This window comes from Montipora capricornis, chromosome 10 (genome assembly GCF_036669925.1).
Source record: "Montipora capricornis isolate CH-2021 chromosome 10, ASM3666992v2, whole genome shotgun sequence".
NCBI classification, from domain to species: domain Eukaryota; kingdom Metazoa; phylum Cnidaria; class Anthozoa; order Scleractinia; family Acroporidae; genus Montipora; species Montipora capricornis.
The window spans coordinates 33,544,254-33,559,253 of NC_090892.1; the positions used below are offsets into that span (position 1 = coordinate 33,544,254).

The 15,000-nt window shown below is 42.7% G+C and overlaps 1 protein-coding gene and 1 pseudogene across 2 annotated transcripts in view; both read left to right on the forward strand.

Moving 5' to 3' along the window:
* Window positions 1-12,287, forward strand: part of LOC138021795 (uncharacterized) — an 18,201-nt gene extending 5,914 nt beyond the window's left edge. For both annotated transcript variants that reach the window (XM_068868801.1, XM_068868800.1), the window contains 2 exons: window positions 595-921; window positions 9,692-12,287. In XM_068868801.1, coding sequence (XP_068724902.1) covers window positions 595-921; window positions 9,692-10,303 — 939 coding nt within the window. In that variant the 3' untranslated portion in view covers window positions 10,304-12,287. The remainder of the gene's footprint in view (window positions 1-594; window positions 922-9,691) is intronic.
* LOC138021793 (uncharacterized) lies at window positions 2,833-7,072 on the forward strand (annotated as a pseudogene).
* Window positions 12,288-15,000: the final 2,713 nt, after the last annotated feature.

The following is a 15,000-nucleotide window of genomic DNA, read 5'->3' on the forward strand; positions in this document are numbered from 1 at the left end:
TTTTTTTTTTACCTGCCATAGCCCAGAATTACTTTCCAAAATTAAAATCTTCCCATGGGGGGGACACGTTTCGAGTATGCCTTAGGGATTCTTGAGAGATTGTCATAGTTTATATAACTTCCGGTATTGCATTGCATAATTATTAACGATGTTCCGCACACATGCGTAGTAGTGTCGGGAACATGTGCTACCGTGAGAACCCGTCATCTTTTAGTGTAGTTGTTGCGTTTATTAGATGGTATCTTCACAAGTGTTGCCTTAAGAAACATGACACCTATCCCATAGTGAGTTTTTTATTACAACTCTCGAAAAGTATGTTTGCTACGATTGGCGAAGGCAACAGGCTGCATTCGGAAGTACGAATACACCTAATACTCTTAAGTTTTCTCCCCCTCCTAAAAACTATGTCCCTAATCTTTTTATGCCAGTCCTCTAAGAAGAACCACGAAGGCCATCATGCATAATGTAACAATCTAAATCGGCTTTGAGGGTTTGCAAACTGAGATATATTGACAAATAATATAACAGCATATTAGGTTTGCATGTTTGCTCTTTGTTCAGTACTAATTATGCTCTTGTTTTTTTTTCTTTTAGTGTGTAACGAAGCATGTTAAACAGTTTCATAAGTGTTCACAATGTTCTGAGGCCGTCAACACGGTCAATGGGCGTTATCTTCAGTGTGTGGCAACCCTTGAGAGCTTATTCCCAAAATTCACCTCTCCCTCTGCACCTGAAGTTGTTGACTCATCAGCTTTGGAAACAGGAAACAAAACCATTTCTGTTGTGATGTTGGGTGGCGACAGCACTGTAGTACCTTACCGTCCACTTATGACAATTCAAGAGTTGAAGACTTACGTGCAAACTAAATTAGGGCCTGCTCCAGAAAAACAACGTCTTTTGTTCAAGGAACAGGAGTTAAAGGTAGGAAAATGTCAAGCGATCTCTTAAGAGAACAATCATTACAATATGCAGACTGCAGACAACGTGCAAAGCACACAATAAGAACTAAAGCGGTTTCACTGATGTCGCATAGAGGCGTTCCATTTATGATCCTACCCCGGGGTATGGATGAGTAAGATCCCTACTCTTCGGATTTTTTGTCGGAATCCTTTGAAAAACCTTTCCTACTGTCGGAAATCGTGTGATTACATAATCAAACCACTTTTTACGTGTCTAGAATTGATTGTTTAGTAGGACGGGCATTGTATCGGCATTGTCTTTTGTTCTAGTAAAATCTAAGAGTGCGTTGTAATCGAACTCGGGACGTGTGGGAGGCAGAATATATATGTTCAAAATTCTATCGTGAGTGAGTGATTTTTAGCGCGAGCTTTATCGGGAAAACATTGTGCTGTCAGACAAACATCTAATTTTTAAAGTGGCACCTCCGACGGGACTGTTAACAAAAGGAACAACAATCAGATCTGACGCCGGGATTATACAATGGAGAAGCTGCTCGCGGACTTGAACACACAACTACAATTGCTTAACTTTACCATGCATAAGAGTGAAGGAATCATCGAAAAGGGAAACGTGGAAGGTGTGGAACGCCAACTTCAGTCCTTGAGGTCTATCGTAGAGAGTGGAAGAATTTAAGCTTCAAATCGAACAAGAAAAAATCGCGAAGGGAGAGAAACTTGATGACGTGTCACAATGGAGCTTAACAGTTAAAGCCGCGCAAACATCTGCTGATGAGAACGTCGCGTACTTGCGAAAGTGGTTAACAGAATACAAGCGAAGAGAAAGCCTTTCAGAAAAGGAGGGACAACAAGCCTTTCTAGAGCAATGAAGGAGAGATCAGCTTGAGTTTGAACGTACACGACTGGAGATGAGGCTAACCTACGAGAAGAAAATCGAGGAGACAAAAGGAAACCATGCAAAGACCACGGAACCGGCCTCACCTCAAGCCGCGAAGGCCGCCAAACCTCCTAAGCTTGTCATTACAAAGTTTAGGGGCGAACTAACAGATTGGCCCCGGTTCCGGAGTCAATTTGAAACAGAGATTGACAAGGCAGAAATAGCTGGCGTGACGAAGTAATAATAATAATAATAATAATAATAATAATAATAATAATAATAATAATAATAATAATAATAATAATAATAATAATAATAATAATTTATTTCTTAAAAAACGCATAATTACTAGGTCTCAATGCTTTTTACAAGTTATACAAAAAATATATATAAAATATAATATAACTATCGATTGAAGAATAATTTAAATACATTAAAAGTGTCAGTAATACTCTTAGCTTAAATGTTTCCTGATGTTTTCAGGTTTTTTTTAAAACTATCTAAGGAATCAATGTTTTTGATGGTATCTGGGAGATTGTTCCACAATTTTGGCGCAGCAACTGAGAATGATCTTTCACCATATGCTTTGGTTCTAGCAATAGGCGTCTGTAAAAGGTTTTTTGCCGACGATCTCAACATTCTTTTAGGTGCGTAGGATGACAGTAGCAATCTTAAGTAATATGGAGCGAGTCCCTTCAGTGACTTATAAGTCAGAAGTATAATCTTATATTCAATCCTGGCTTTGATCGGCAGCCAGTGCAGCTCCCGCAGGATAGGAGTAATACTTAAAGGAACTCGTAGACCCGAAGATACGAACGGAAATCGACGGCTTGCCCTATTCATCAGGGCCCAGTTCCTCAAAAGCCGATTAACGCTAATCTAAGATTAAAAATTAACTAAGCAGTTTATTTCTCTGCTCCCAAATGCTTACATGAGAAGAGGTCAATCTTGAAAAACAAAAATAAGCAAAAGAAACTTTCATCAAAAAGTTGAAAACGTGAAACAAAATTTTACGCTAATCCTGGATTAACTTAATCGGTTTTCGAGGAACCGGGCCCAGAGGGATACGAGCGCGCGAAGAACATCCTGACAAGGAAGTATGGCCAAGCGAGCGAGGTCGTTAACGTGTACGTGGAAAACATCATGTCTTTGCCAACGATTGGTGGAACACAGCCAGCCAGAATCCACGATTTCTACAAGAAGCTTCTTTTCAATGTGCAATCATTAGAAACAATGGGGAAACTTCGAGAGGTGAATGGGTACGAACGGATGACTATTGACAAGCTGCTAGGAATAAGAGGGGGTCTTGTGCGAACAGACGCTTGTTGGCAACAATGGAATTTCCCAAAGTTAGTGGATGAGCTCCGGAAATGGACGGAAAGAAACCCGATCCAATCTAAGCAAAGTGACAAGCCCTGGCGTGACAAGAATTATCAAGCCCTACAAAAGAAAGATGGCAAAAATCGGGGATGCGCTTTTTGCGGAAAACAAGATCACAAATCGGTTGACTGCAAAATGGTTGCCACTGTCGACGATCGCAAAAGAGTGCTTAGCAACAAACGCCTCTGTTTCAATTGCACCGGAAACAAACACAGAGCTGACCATTGCAAGAGACGTTCCTTGTGCCAAATTTGTCAGAGGGAAGCATCACACCTTCATCTGCACAAGCGTTAGTAACCAGTTGATGACAACGACTTCAATGGAAAGATCAACTGTGATCTATCCGGTCGGCGTAGTGGAAGTGCTGGGAGTCAAGTGTCGTGCGTTGTTAGACACCGGTGCCGGAAGTTCGTATGCTTCAGCAGCGTTACTTGATCGCTTAAGGATCCGTCCTCATCAACGAGAAGTACGACAAATCGAAATGATGATGGGAGTGGTTACTAAGCCTGTGGACATCTTCAAGGTACAGATAAGTTCACTGAAGGGCGATTACCACCTCGAAACGGACGTGACCTTGGTAAACAAAAAACAGCTGTTATCCCTGGAAAATCGTTGCTACCAGTAGGTCCTGGAAAGGTATGACCACTTAAAGGGAGTGAAGATGGACGATATGGACACAAAAGATTTCTTTGCAGTGCACCTTATCTTGGGAGTGTGTGACTATACCAAGATCAAGACTGAGACCGTACCTCTTATTGGAGCCGCGAACGAGCCTAACGCCGAGAAAACAAAAAGTTTGGATGCATATATATGTATTATTCGCCGGCGGGGAGGTCTGTATAGGGAAAAACTGTGCCCGAGGTCTTGAGTACGGCCCAAGGCCGCAGGCCGTGGGACGTACTCAAGGTAGAGGGCACAGTTTTTCTCAATACGGACCGACCTAAGCCGGTGAATAACGTATTTAATTTTTTCTGCTTCTGCAATGATGTTTGAAACATTCGTAAAAACAGCCGAATAATTTTCTACGTATTAAAATGCTTTGTCTTGTGTTGAAAATGAAACTTTGTCTTGTTGAAAATTAAAACAGGAGGAATAAATTTAGTGAAAAATGCAAACATCTGTCTCTGCCTTCATATCTTATTATTTCAAGGATTCGTCTTTGTTCTCTGTCAAGTCCTTTAGAAATCAGTGCAAAACTTAGAAAACTGTACAAGAAAAACTTGTTGACATTAGTTCACAGCGTTGTGATTTGTTTGACTATCTTAGCAACGAATCCGTATTTTCTTTAATGAAGCAAAATAGAACTCCAAAGAAAACAACGGATGTCAACCGAAAAACTGAGCTCAAAGGACTTCTCTGCAGTTAGTCGTTTTAGTTAAACAGTATGTCAACAGTTCACAAAAAACAGCGACGCGAAAAACCACGGGGTTGCGATGTGTTTGTTTGCCTATTTTAGCTAGGAATCCGTATATTCTTAAATGACGCAATATAAAACGAGATTAGAAAATAGAACTCCAAAGAGTTCAAAAAGTTGTTTTAAGTTCAACGGTGTGTCAACAGTGCAAGAAAACCACCAACTCGAAAGCAGCAAACTAGCAAAGTGTTGTCAGCAAAATCATGTGAACACTCGCCTTTTTGAAGAAAAACCAGGCCTTTCATTTCATTGCTGATGTTTTTCCTTTTCTTTTCAACGGTTAGTAAGCAAAAACTTGCATTTTAAGAGGCGCAATCCAATGTTTCGTCGCGCCGTAGCAAAAAGCGACAGTTTCGGTACGGAACAGATTTCGGACCGTGGTCCATATCGTAAAAAGCTGCACCGGCTACGAGCGTGCGATTAGCCAATCAGATTCAAGGATTTAGGATTCCGGCCCACTGAGATGCTTCACGAAAAAATAGGGACTGTTATTTCACCAGGCAAGGAAGTGGACCTGTCTCCAATGTTTCTGACACAAACATCGACGGTAGATTACGACAACTTGTGCAGACTAGACGTACTTGGACTCGCGGATTGTGCAACTCGTGACCAAGATGAGGTGTATTCAGAGTTCAAAGAACAACTTAAACGAGACGAACAGGGTTGGTACAAAACTAGCCTTCCATGGAAGGGGAACCACCAACCTGTACCAAGCAACGAAGCGGGAAGTCTTCGCAGGTTAACTGGCCTTGTAAAGAAACTGCGCAGCCAGGGATTGATAGACCATTATAATCAAGTGATCCAAGACCAAATCAAGGCTGGAATAGTCGAGAGAGTTAGCAGACTTGCAACTGGGCAGCACGAGTTCTACATTCCTCACAAGGCAGTGGTACGCGACACAGCAGAAACCACCAAGCCTCGAGTAGTCTATGACGCATCAGCAAGGGCCTACTCTGGTACACCCTCGCCAAATGAGCGTTTGAATCCTGGCCCACCTCTTCAGAACAAGCTCTGGAGTGTCCTAGTTCGTTCTCGGTTCATCCAGTGGCAGTCACAGGAGACACCAAGCAAGCTTTCCTCCAAGTCCGAATCAAAGTGCTAGACCGCGATGCGTTAAGATTTCACTGGTTGAAGGACCCAAGCAGTCAAACAGTGGAGACGCTGAGGTTTACTGGAGCCCTCTTCGGCCTCACATCATTGCCGTTCCTCCTGGGAGGCGTAATTCATCACCTGTTGGAGAGTTGTAGACAAAACTACCCGGGCATTGTCAGCGAGATCGAACGAAGCTTGTACGTAGACGACCTGATCAGCGGTGGTCCTACAAGTGAAAAGACAAAAGAAATCAAATCAGCTTCTCAGATCGTATTCGCCAAGGGTACCTTCGAGTTGCATAAATGGCATTCGAATGTGAAAGAGTTGGAATCAGCCGCTTCCGAACCAGTCTCGATCGAGGAAGAAACGTACGCAAAGGAACAGTTAAACGTCCCCAGAAGAGAAGGAGCTACCCTGCTCGGTTTGCCATGGGACAAGGAAAACGATACTATCGGCGTGAGTTTTCCACAACAGAAGGCTGATCCCAGCAAGCGAGGAATTTTAAGCAAAGTGGCGAGGATCTATGACCCATGCACTGCGATTGGCGTCTCCTACTCCTCTACCGTGACAGGTGTGACGCCAAGCTAAACTGGGATGCAAAGCTACCAAGCAAGTTGATGCAGAATTGGATTTGATGGGAGGAGCGACTTCCCAAGCAGCTTACAGTCCCGAGGTCCTTAGCAGCCTATCAAGAGGACATTCAGTCAATCGAGTTGCATTCCTTTGATGATGCTAGCGGTAAGGGCGTAGCTGCGGCTGTGTATGCTGTAGTCGTTCAAGAGTCAGGCGTCAATCAGGGGCTTGTGGCAGCGAGAGCAAGGCTCTCCAAAAGGGGACTGACGATCTCTCGGCTAGAGTTGGTGTCTGGGCACATGGCGGTGAATCTCTTTGCAAACGTGGTCTCAGCCCTGGATGGATTTCCCCTAATGAAAAGGTACTGCTGGCTCGATAGCACCATTGCCCTGCATTGGATCAGATCCCCAGGCACATATAAGCAGTTTGTGAGTAACGGAATTGAGAAAATACAAGCACATTCGAAAGTGACCTGGGGGCACGTAGGGACCTTGGAGAACCCTGCTGGCCTTGGAAGCCGTGGTGGAGCAGTGACAAATCATCCCTCTTGGTGCAACGGACCGAAGTGGTTGCAGAACAAAGCGTGCTGGCCTCCAGATATTGTGACCAAGCCATCAGAAGAGAAAGCAACGCGAGATGGCTGTGAAGATAGCAACAACAGATGAGCTAGACACCCTTCTTGAGAAGTCTACCTACTGGAAGACGATGAGAATCTGTGCGTGGATAATGCGGTTCATCCACAACGTTCGTTCAAGGAAGATAGGAAGACTCAAGGGACCGCTGACAATTGAAGAAACTAACAAAGCGAGAATCGTTTGGGTGAAAAGAGTCTAGACCTGAGCCGCAGCAGATAAATATTTTCAAGAAGATCGGTCGCAACTGAATCTACAACCAACCAAGACGTCATATTGGAATGTCGAGGCAGAATCCAAGGGCATTTTCCGGTGTATTTGCCAGATAGTCAGCGCTTCACGGAGAAGCTCGTAACACAATTTCATCTCGGAACGCTCCATGAGGGAGCTGTCAGTACCATGGCCAAGGTTGGAGAGCTGTACTGGGTTCTGCGCCTGAGAGGATTGACCAAAAGAATCATGAAGAGTTGCCACGGCTGTCGGCGGTTTCAAGCACAAGCATTTTCATCCCTGCCCCAAGGAGACCTCCCAAAGGATTGGACGGAAGGTCAAACGCCCTTTCAAGTTGTCGGCGTCGATTACGCGGAACCGTTGAAGTATCGTAAAAACACGAAGACAGAGGGAAAGGCGTACGTGTTGCTGTACGCCTGTAGCCTGACACGAGCTTTGTTCTTGGATCTATTGCCCAACTTGGAAACTAAAGAATTCCTCGCGAGTTTTAAGTGCTTCATCGCCCGACGTGGGAGACTGCAAAAGGTGTACTCCGACAACGGAAGAACCAGCAGACCACTGAGTTACGTGGATGAAGACATTCAGCTACCCATCCTGACCCCGAGTTCCTTTCTGTATGGTCAACCGAACATGCTACCAGAGTGAGAAACCTCATACGTCCAGGAACATGACCTGAGGAAGAGAGCTAAGGATTTAAGAAAGTGCAAGGATACAAGTATGGTCACGCTGGACAAGGGAGTACGTCCGCGGACTGAGAGAAAGACACCGGCTAAAGCACAAAGCAGACGTAACCTAGCCATCCAAGGGAGAAGTCGTTATCATCAAATCAGAAGAGAAGAACCGAGCACAGTGGCAGAGATGGAGTGATTCGTGGGGCGAAGCTAAAATTCAGAAAGTCGCATCTGGAACGACCAATTCAGCATTTGTAACCTCTTGAGTTAAGCTGTAACAAATCAGTACAGACCCCACCAGAGACCCTGAATGCAGACGAACCAGTCTACAGGCCGCGAAGGGATGCTGCAGCGGCAGCTAGATTTCGTATCCAGGTTATAAACGACAATGAACAATTAATAATGAACAATGCATATATCGATAATCATGACCGATTTTCCAGCTGTTTAACTTTTGTGGACATTTGCTCTCTCAAGGCAAATGAGGGGAGGGTGTCGGAAATCGTGTGATTACATAATCAAACCCCTTTTACGCGTCTAGAATTGATTGTTTAGTTGACCGGAAGGAACGGGCATCATATCTGTCATCGTTAGTAACTGTAGCCAACCAAAGAAAACATTGTACGATTTGTTTTGTCTTTTGTTCTAGTAAAATCTAAGAGTGCGTTGTAATCGAACTTGGGGACGTGTGTGAGGCAGAATATATATGTTCAAAATTCTATCGTGAGTGAGTGATTTTTAGCGCGAGCTTTATCGGGAAAACATTGTGTTGTCGTCAGGAAAACATCTAATTCCCAACACTACCCCTTATTCTGATGGACCTCATCCATGACGGGTCCGGATCATTAATGGCATATCCTATATGGCACCAATTTTCACGCAATCACTCCTCTGATGTTTATGGACTTTAACATCGACGAACATCGTCTTAAAGCCCATTTTTAGCAAATTTCTCAGTGGAAGACTGGTTCTTACTGAATGGTCTTTGCTGTGTTTTCAATTCAACTGAGCGAAATTGCAATACGAAATATCATTCAATTACACAGACCAACAGCCATGAACAGCTCCTGTATGAAGTCCTCCCCATTTTCTTGTTGTTTCCAGATAAGAACAGTGAGAATTACTAAAATCGTTGCTCTTGCCGTTGCTTAATCTTTATTAGTTTTTTCAGTAACTGTTGGGGGGTTGTCATTCGAATTTCAGTTTTGATCTAAAGACGAATCCACAAGGAAAGCTAATCTGCATTTTGCACCCGTTGTGCAGTGTGCTTTTTTTACCGCTTCAAAGGAATATTCCCAAGACTGCGTGTTAATTCTTAAATGCAACCGGTAAAAAGAAGCCGTGCAGTGAGGGCTAGCTGCTTATATGATCTCAGAAAAAAGTGAAAGGTTCTTCAGCTTCTGCCTTGGCCAATGTCCGGAGCTATGTATCACAACCCGGTAGACTGCCGGGCAGAGGCCACCCTACAAGCAGAGCTTCTCCAAAACCCACCAGAGGGCGAGCAAGAGAGGCTCTGCAGAAACCGCGTCAAGTCTTTAAAGTCGCCGCAGCCCAAGCTTCGGGGCTAGTTACTCCAGTAAAAGCGGTTAGGCAGTGCGCGCATCATATTTTTGACAAGGCGTAGGTCAAAATGGAGCCTTCAGTACGAAAAACAACATGGCGTCTAGAAGTGCGGCATACTCAATAAAGACTTTACACGATTTTCTGCAGTGTCCTTTCTTTTTCGTCGAGTTAAGAAAGGCTCTGCTGACAGGGTGGGCGGAGGGCTAATCGACACTGAAAAGAATTACTTGGACTTACGTTAAATGTTAAGTGATATTTTGAAAAAAAAAAAGTAATTTCTTATTTAAAAAAAAGAGAGACAGTTTTGAAGGTATCTGAGCACCTTCCTTTCTGTTTTTTAGACTCATTTAGATTCCGTAAAATCTTCTACTCTGCAAGATTACGCTGTGAAGCCATTTAGCACCTTGCATCTCATTGTAGTGTTGTACGAAATCAATGACGAAGCTCTCGATCACGTCATTTTTGACTTGTTTTGGGGCTATCCCACCAGCGGACAAGATTACCTTGATGCCTCTGTTCTGATCTACAATGGACAGTCGTTTCAAGGACTGGTGGACTATGGGCAGGGTGCTTATAGCGGTGTTTCTCACTCTGGGGATGTCATGGATCACGCTAAGTGCCTCGGCCACCACACCATACATGTGAAACTGAAGAGCCTTCCCGCTGCTGTCAACAAGCTTTTCTTTACTCTGAGTGCATGGAACTCGCCAAACATCTCAAAATACAAGAAACCCAGTCTTCGGTTTTTCGATGCCAGGAAACCAAACCAGCAGCTGTGCAGTGATGAAATGCAGCACGCAGCTTATTCCCAGGCCATCATTATGTGCTGTTTGTCCAAGATAAACGGAAGTTGGAAAGTGTTTAGTCTTCGCACACTCTCTGCTGGAAATGCCAAAGATTATTCCCGTCTCCAAATGAAGATAACCGACTTAATTACACAAGGACTTTGTTAGGGCTTCTGCTTGTAGGAAATATAGTTTAGTAGACGAAAACAGATGATCCTATAAGTGGTCATTTTAGAACAACCGCTAAAAATACTTAAGACTCTATTAAAGGGAAAGTACGGTCTAGAAATAGTTCTCTTAATTAAGAAAACGTTTCCCCAGGAATTCGAAAATAATTGCCGTTTTGTCCAGTTCCCTGTTAAAATGTGACAAGAGCACTTTGAAAAGTTGCCTCTCTCGTGACTTGGAGAGCGCCATCTTGGATATGACGTGTTATGGCGTAGCAATAGTCAACAAGCGTGTTCGACCTTACTAAATTCTTCGTTCCGCGAACACTTTCTCAATGTTGTGTGACCTTTCTGCCTCGAGAAATTCAAATGTAAGATGAACTATGGTAAACGATCTTGTGGTTCGTTAGGTAGTAGGCCATGTAGGCCATAAGTGCGACGGAAACTCAAGTCGCAAAATACTCAGCTAGTCAATCAAACTAGGCGGCAAAAATCAGCCAGAGCAAATGTAACAAGACAAAAACCTTGAACATGCGAGAAAGAAATATTCGACAAGCGTACCTTTTTCACTTTCTTCCTTCAGCGACAGCTGTCTTCGATGCTTCAGCAAACGTATTTGTTTGCCTTCACACGGGGAAGCGTTTAAATTAGAATAAGTCGACGAAACTTTCAGATATTGCTCAATACATGTAGCAAGGCTTTTTCACAACAACAATTACCGCGGTTGGGGTGTACGCTTTCGATGGGGATGAAACTAGACACATTTCAAGACTTAGAACACATATGAAAATTAAAAAAACCGAAGCTTACACCGGAAAATCACAATTTAAAGAAAACTTGGCCGGCGAAAATAAAACGTGGATGGATTCCTCAAACGTGAAAACCTGACTTCTATATTGTCTGTTCGGGTCTGTCATTTTACCAAGGAGGACTTCAAGCGGGATCTTCAGGTTTATGAATATTGGTCTTGGTGACATTCGCTTCATACGGAAATCTGAGTCAGCTAGTCCAAAATATCATTATATTGGAGCGAGAAAACTGAATCAAGCCATATATGGACGCCTTTCACTGTTATGCGCTAATAAACGTAACTTGAAATTTGGTTAAATTTTGTAGGCAGTATAGAAACTACTGATACGATTTACTCTTACCATTTGATGGAAATATATAAATTGATCGTTTGTTTTGAAGTTGTAACAGGGATCTCGCAGAAAGCCACGGTAGACAGATTAGGAATTTATTTCACAGCAATGAGCGCGGGATAGCACTGCAAGCTCTCTTTCGCTTTGTAAAATTTTAACTCACATATAGAACCCTGTTTAACGACCACGAGGTAAATCTGTTCAGAGGTGGAGCCAATATCAATACAGTTTAGCCTCTGGATTAAGATTCAAGTCTACAAAGCATTGGTCTCCTCGCCTGTGTTTAGTACATTAAGTCATCCGGAGAAATCCTTGACTATTGCTACGTCATAGCCTCGTTTGCATACACAAAAACAAAGATGGCGGATTTCAATTTAAATTTGCCTATTTTTGAAGCGTTATTGTTGGCTATTTAAACACATTTAGTCCAAATGAGTGGTCAAGTATGACAATACAGGTAAAGAACTTTCGATTCAGAGAAACGTTTTCTAGACCGTACTTTCCCTTTAAGACGAAACCTGTTAATTTTCGGATTTTCGTTCCCACTTTGTGAAAATTTGTATCTGATCACTGTGATGTCTTCTTAATACACAAATTAGAAGCTCGGATGTAAACGAGTCGACTATGTGCTTCTTAATATTCTAATGCACGAAACGTCTCTCGGGTGATTCAGTTTCACTGAACTTCAGCGCATGGGGAATTGGCCTCAGCGCAAGCACGAGTTATTGCACAGGTAACCCAGGCTCACTGTGTGTGCCACATAGGTAAATATAGAGAACACATGAGGCGAAATTTAGGTCTCGAAATTTGCTAGAAAATGGAAATAAAAATTGATGAAACTTACCATGTGGTGAGCTGTTGTTGTCTTTAATACGTACACGAAGTTTCGGGAAAAATGGTCCCCGTTCACCTTCCTTCATAGTGTAGTGACAAGGTAGGAGACGGAAGCCAGCGTCGGGACGCCGATCGACCCAAAACAAGCACGATTTTTTTCGCGAAAATCGAATCCAGTCGCTAAATAAACACGCCAGGCTCGTGGAACATGAATTTCTCTAAACCATGAATCCACTGAAGCATCTCCAGGTAGCAACGCGAAGCCACCAGGCTCCGTAGAACTTGTAAGTTAACCTGCTAAAATGGCGGCCAGAAGCCGTTGTCCTCGCAAAGTGTCCAATTCAAAATGGCACTGAACTCGCGCCTGGTGACGAGTATAATAAGTCCTGGAGGGAGGGGAGTCCCATATTGCTCAGTGAGTTTTGTTTTTAGTGAGTTTTGAACTGTCAACAAGGTGCGTTTCTAAACGGCGTTCTAGCTATACACGCCCCAACAAGCCAGCTGGTTTTAAACTTTAAACTTTATTAACAAAACAATCAATTTGTGGGTCGAAGGGGGCCCGACCTAAAAAACATGATTTTTCAAGAATCTATAAATACACTAATAAAAACGATGAGAATTGTACAATACGATTGGTCAATCCACTTGGGAGATAATATCATTAAGAACGTCTAATCAAATATCAGTGCTGACTTAAATGTCAGTATCCGTCCCATTGGCGTACAGCAGATGGAATGAATGCTTCAGCGAATCTCTTGGTTCGGCATTTAAAAATTGGGAATTTTCTTGGAATCCTGAGACGGTGTTGATGTGTTTTCTTTTCAGGTAGTAAACAGTTCAGCTTGTTGGTAGGTCCAAGAGCAGATTTGCGTAGTGCATGGCATAAACTCTCTCGGCGCTCAAACAATGTAATCAGGTTGGCTGTAAAGAAAGATAATTTTAAGTGCTCTTTGTTGAATTTGTTCTGTTTGGTCACAAAGACTGGTAGTGATAGCGAATTGCCAGACTTGGCATGCGTACTCCATTATCGGTCTGACAAAAGAGCAGTAAACTGAAACCAGGTCGTTTGATGACGTACCAGCACGTTTTAGGGTAAGAAGAGCATAGATTCCTTTTCTTGTCTTGGGACAGATATAATCTTCATATATACATAATGGGACCAAGTGAGATCAGATGAGATATACACTCCAAGTAAGTTAAAGTGAGTAACAGTGTCAATAACACGACCATCCGCGGTTAAGGTTGCACTGGAGACTCATGCCTAATGAAACTGATGCGTAGTTCTTAATTTTTTTGGGCATTGATTTTCATGTTGTTGGTAGTAGACCAGTTACAGATCTTGTCATGTTCAGTTTGGAGCAAGCTTTGGAAGGACAAATTTAGCATTCAAAGATAGTCATATCATCTACCTACATACTTGTAGAGTGATAGATCAGACGTGAGGTCATTGATCATCACAAGAAATAGCACAGGTCCAAGTTTTGTACTTTGAGGTACACCAGCATGTGTTGATTTCCAGGATGATTTATTTTCGCCAATTTTGACGCGAAAATAGCGTCGACGGAGGAAATCCGCACACCAATTGATCGAAATATCAGGAACTCCCAGCAATTGCAGCTTGGTGATGATTATGTTGTGGTCTATCAGGTCGAAGGCTTTAGAGAAGTCAATCATGCATGTGCGAATGATAACGCGTTGGGTATCAGAGGAGGAAAGCCAGTGATGTAAAAGGTGGATCAGTAGGTGCGTAGTTAAACAACGTTTAAAATTGCCGAAATGGTTCTTATCAATTTTTGCAGGTACGATGTCATATATCCACTTGAAAACAAAACTTTCCAAGATCTTACTGAGCATGGGAGTAAGAGAAATCGGATGGAGATCTTTACCAGCGTCCTTTGGATTATTGACTTTAGGCAAGGGGAGCGGTGCGACCTGGCCTTGGGCGATAGATGAATAAAAAATTGAGCAAATTGGAGCAGCAAGTATGGTGGAGTTAGCTTTCAATATCTAGTTTGGTATATAGTTAGGGCCAATAGATTTCTTAAATATTACCTTCCATGGTCGACACGGTTCTTCAGTTTACTTTTTGAAATAAATTTTCTGACAATGCAAGGTGTCAGGCGAGTCCTATGTTTCCACAAAATGCGATAAAATCATACTAGTCAGACCTGTCCTTTTAAGTCCTATAAATTGGGCAAATACAATATACAAATACAATATTTAGGAAATACTTAGAAAATTAACTGCTTGTTTTACTGGCAGTCAGTTCAGGAGACTTTCATGTCTCAAAGGTCCGTCTTGAACACCTCAGAATGCAAACTGTTTAAATTTTCACACAGTCTTCCTGTTTAGTTGTGGTGGTGAAGAAGAACTCCCTTCAAATAGTGAAGAAAAGTGCGAAATTCACGCTCATTTCGTGCAGTCTAAACGATAATGCTTGAGCGTGTAAGACCCCTTCTGGCCGCCGTGTTGATGTTTTAAAATAAGCCGATCTCTGTTGAACTGAAAGGAATTTTGAATTGCCCTTGCTATTGATCTTGTATTCGGCCGGGGAAGCTAGAACTGAGATGTCGATAATCCCGGAAGAAACTGATTGCCATCACTGAGTTTTGGCTTTTTGAAGAAAAAAATGAAAGAGTTACTGGAAGTTTGGAAGGGAGTCTTTCTTTTATTGACCTTGACATAAAATAAAGAACCTTACGTTTGGCCTATAAATTAGTAC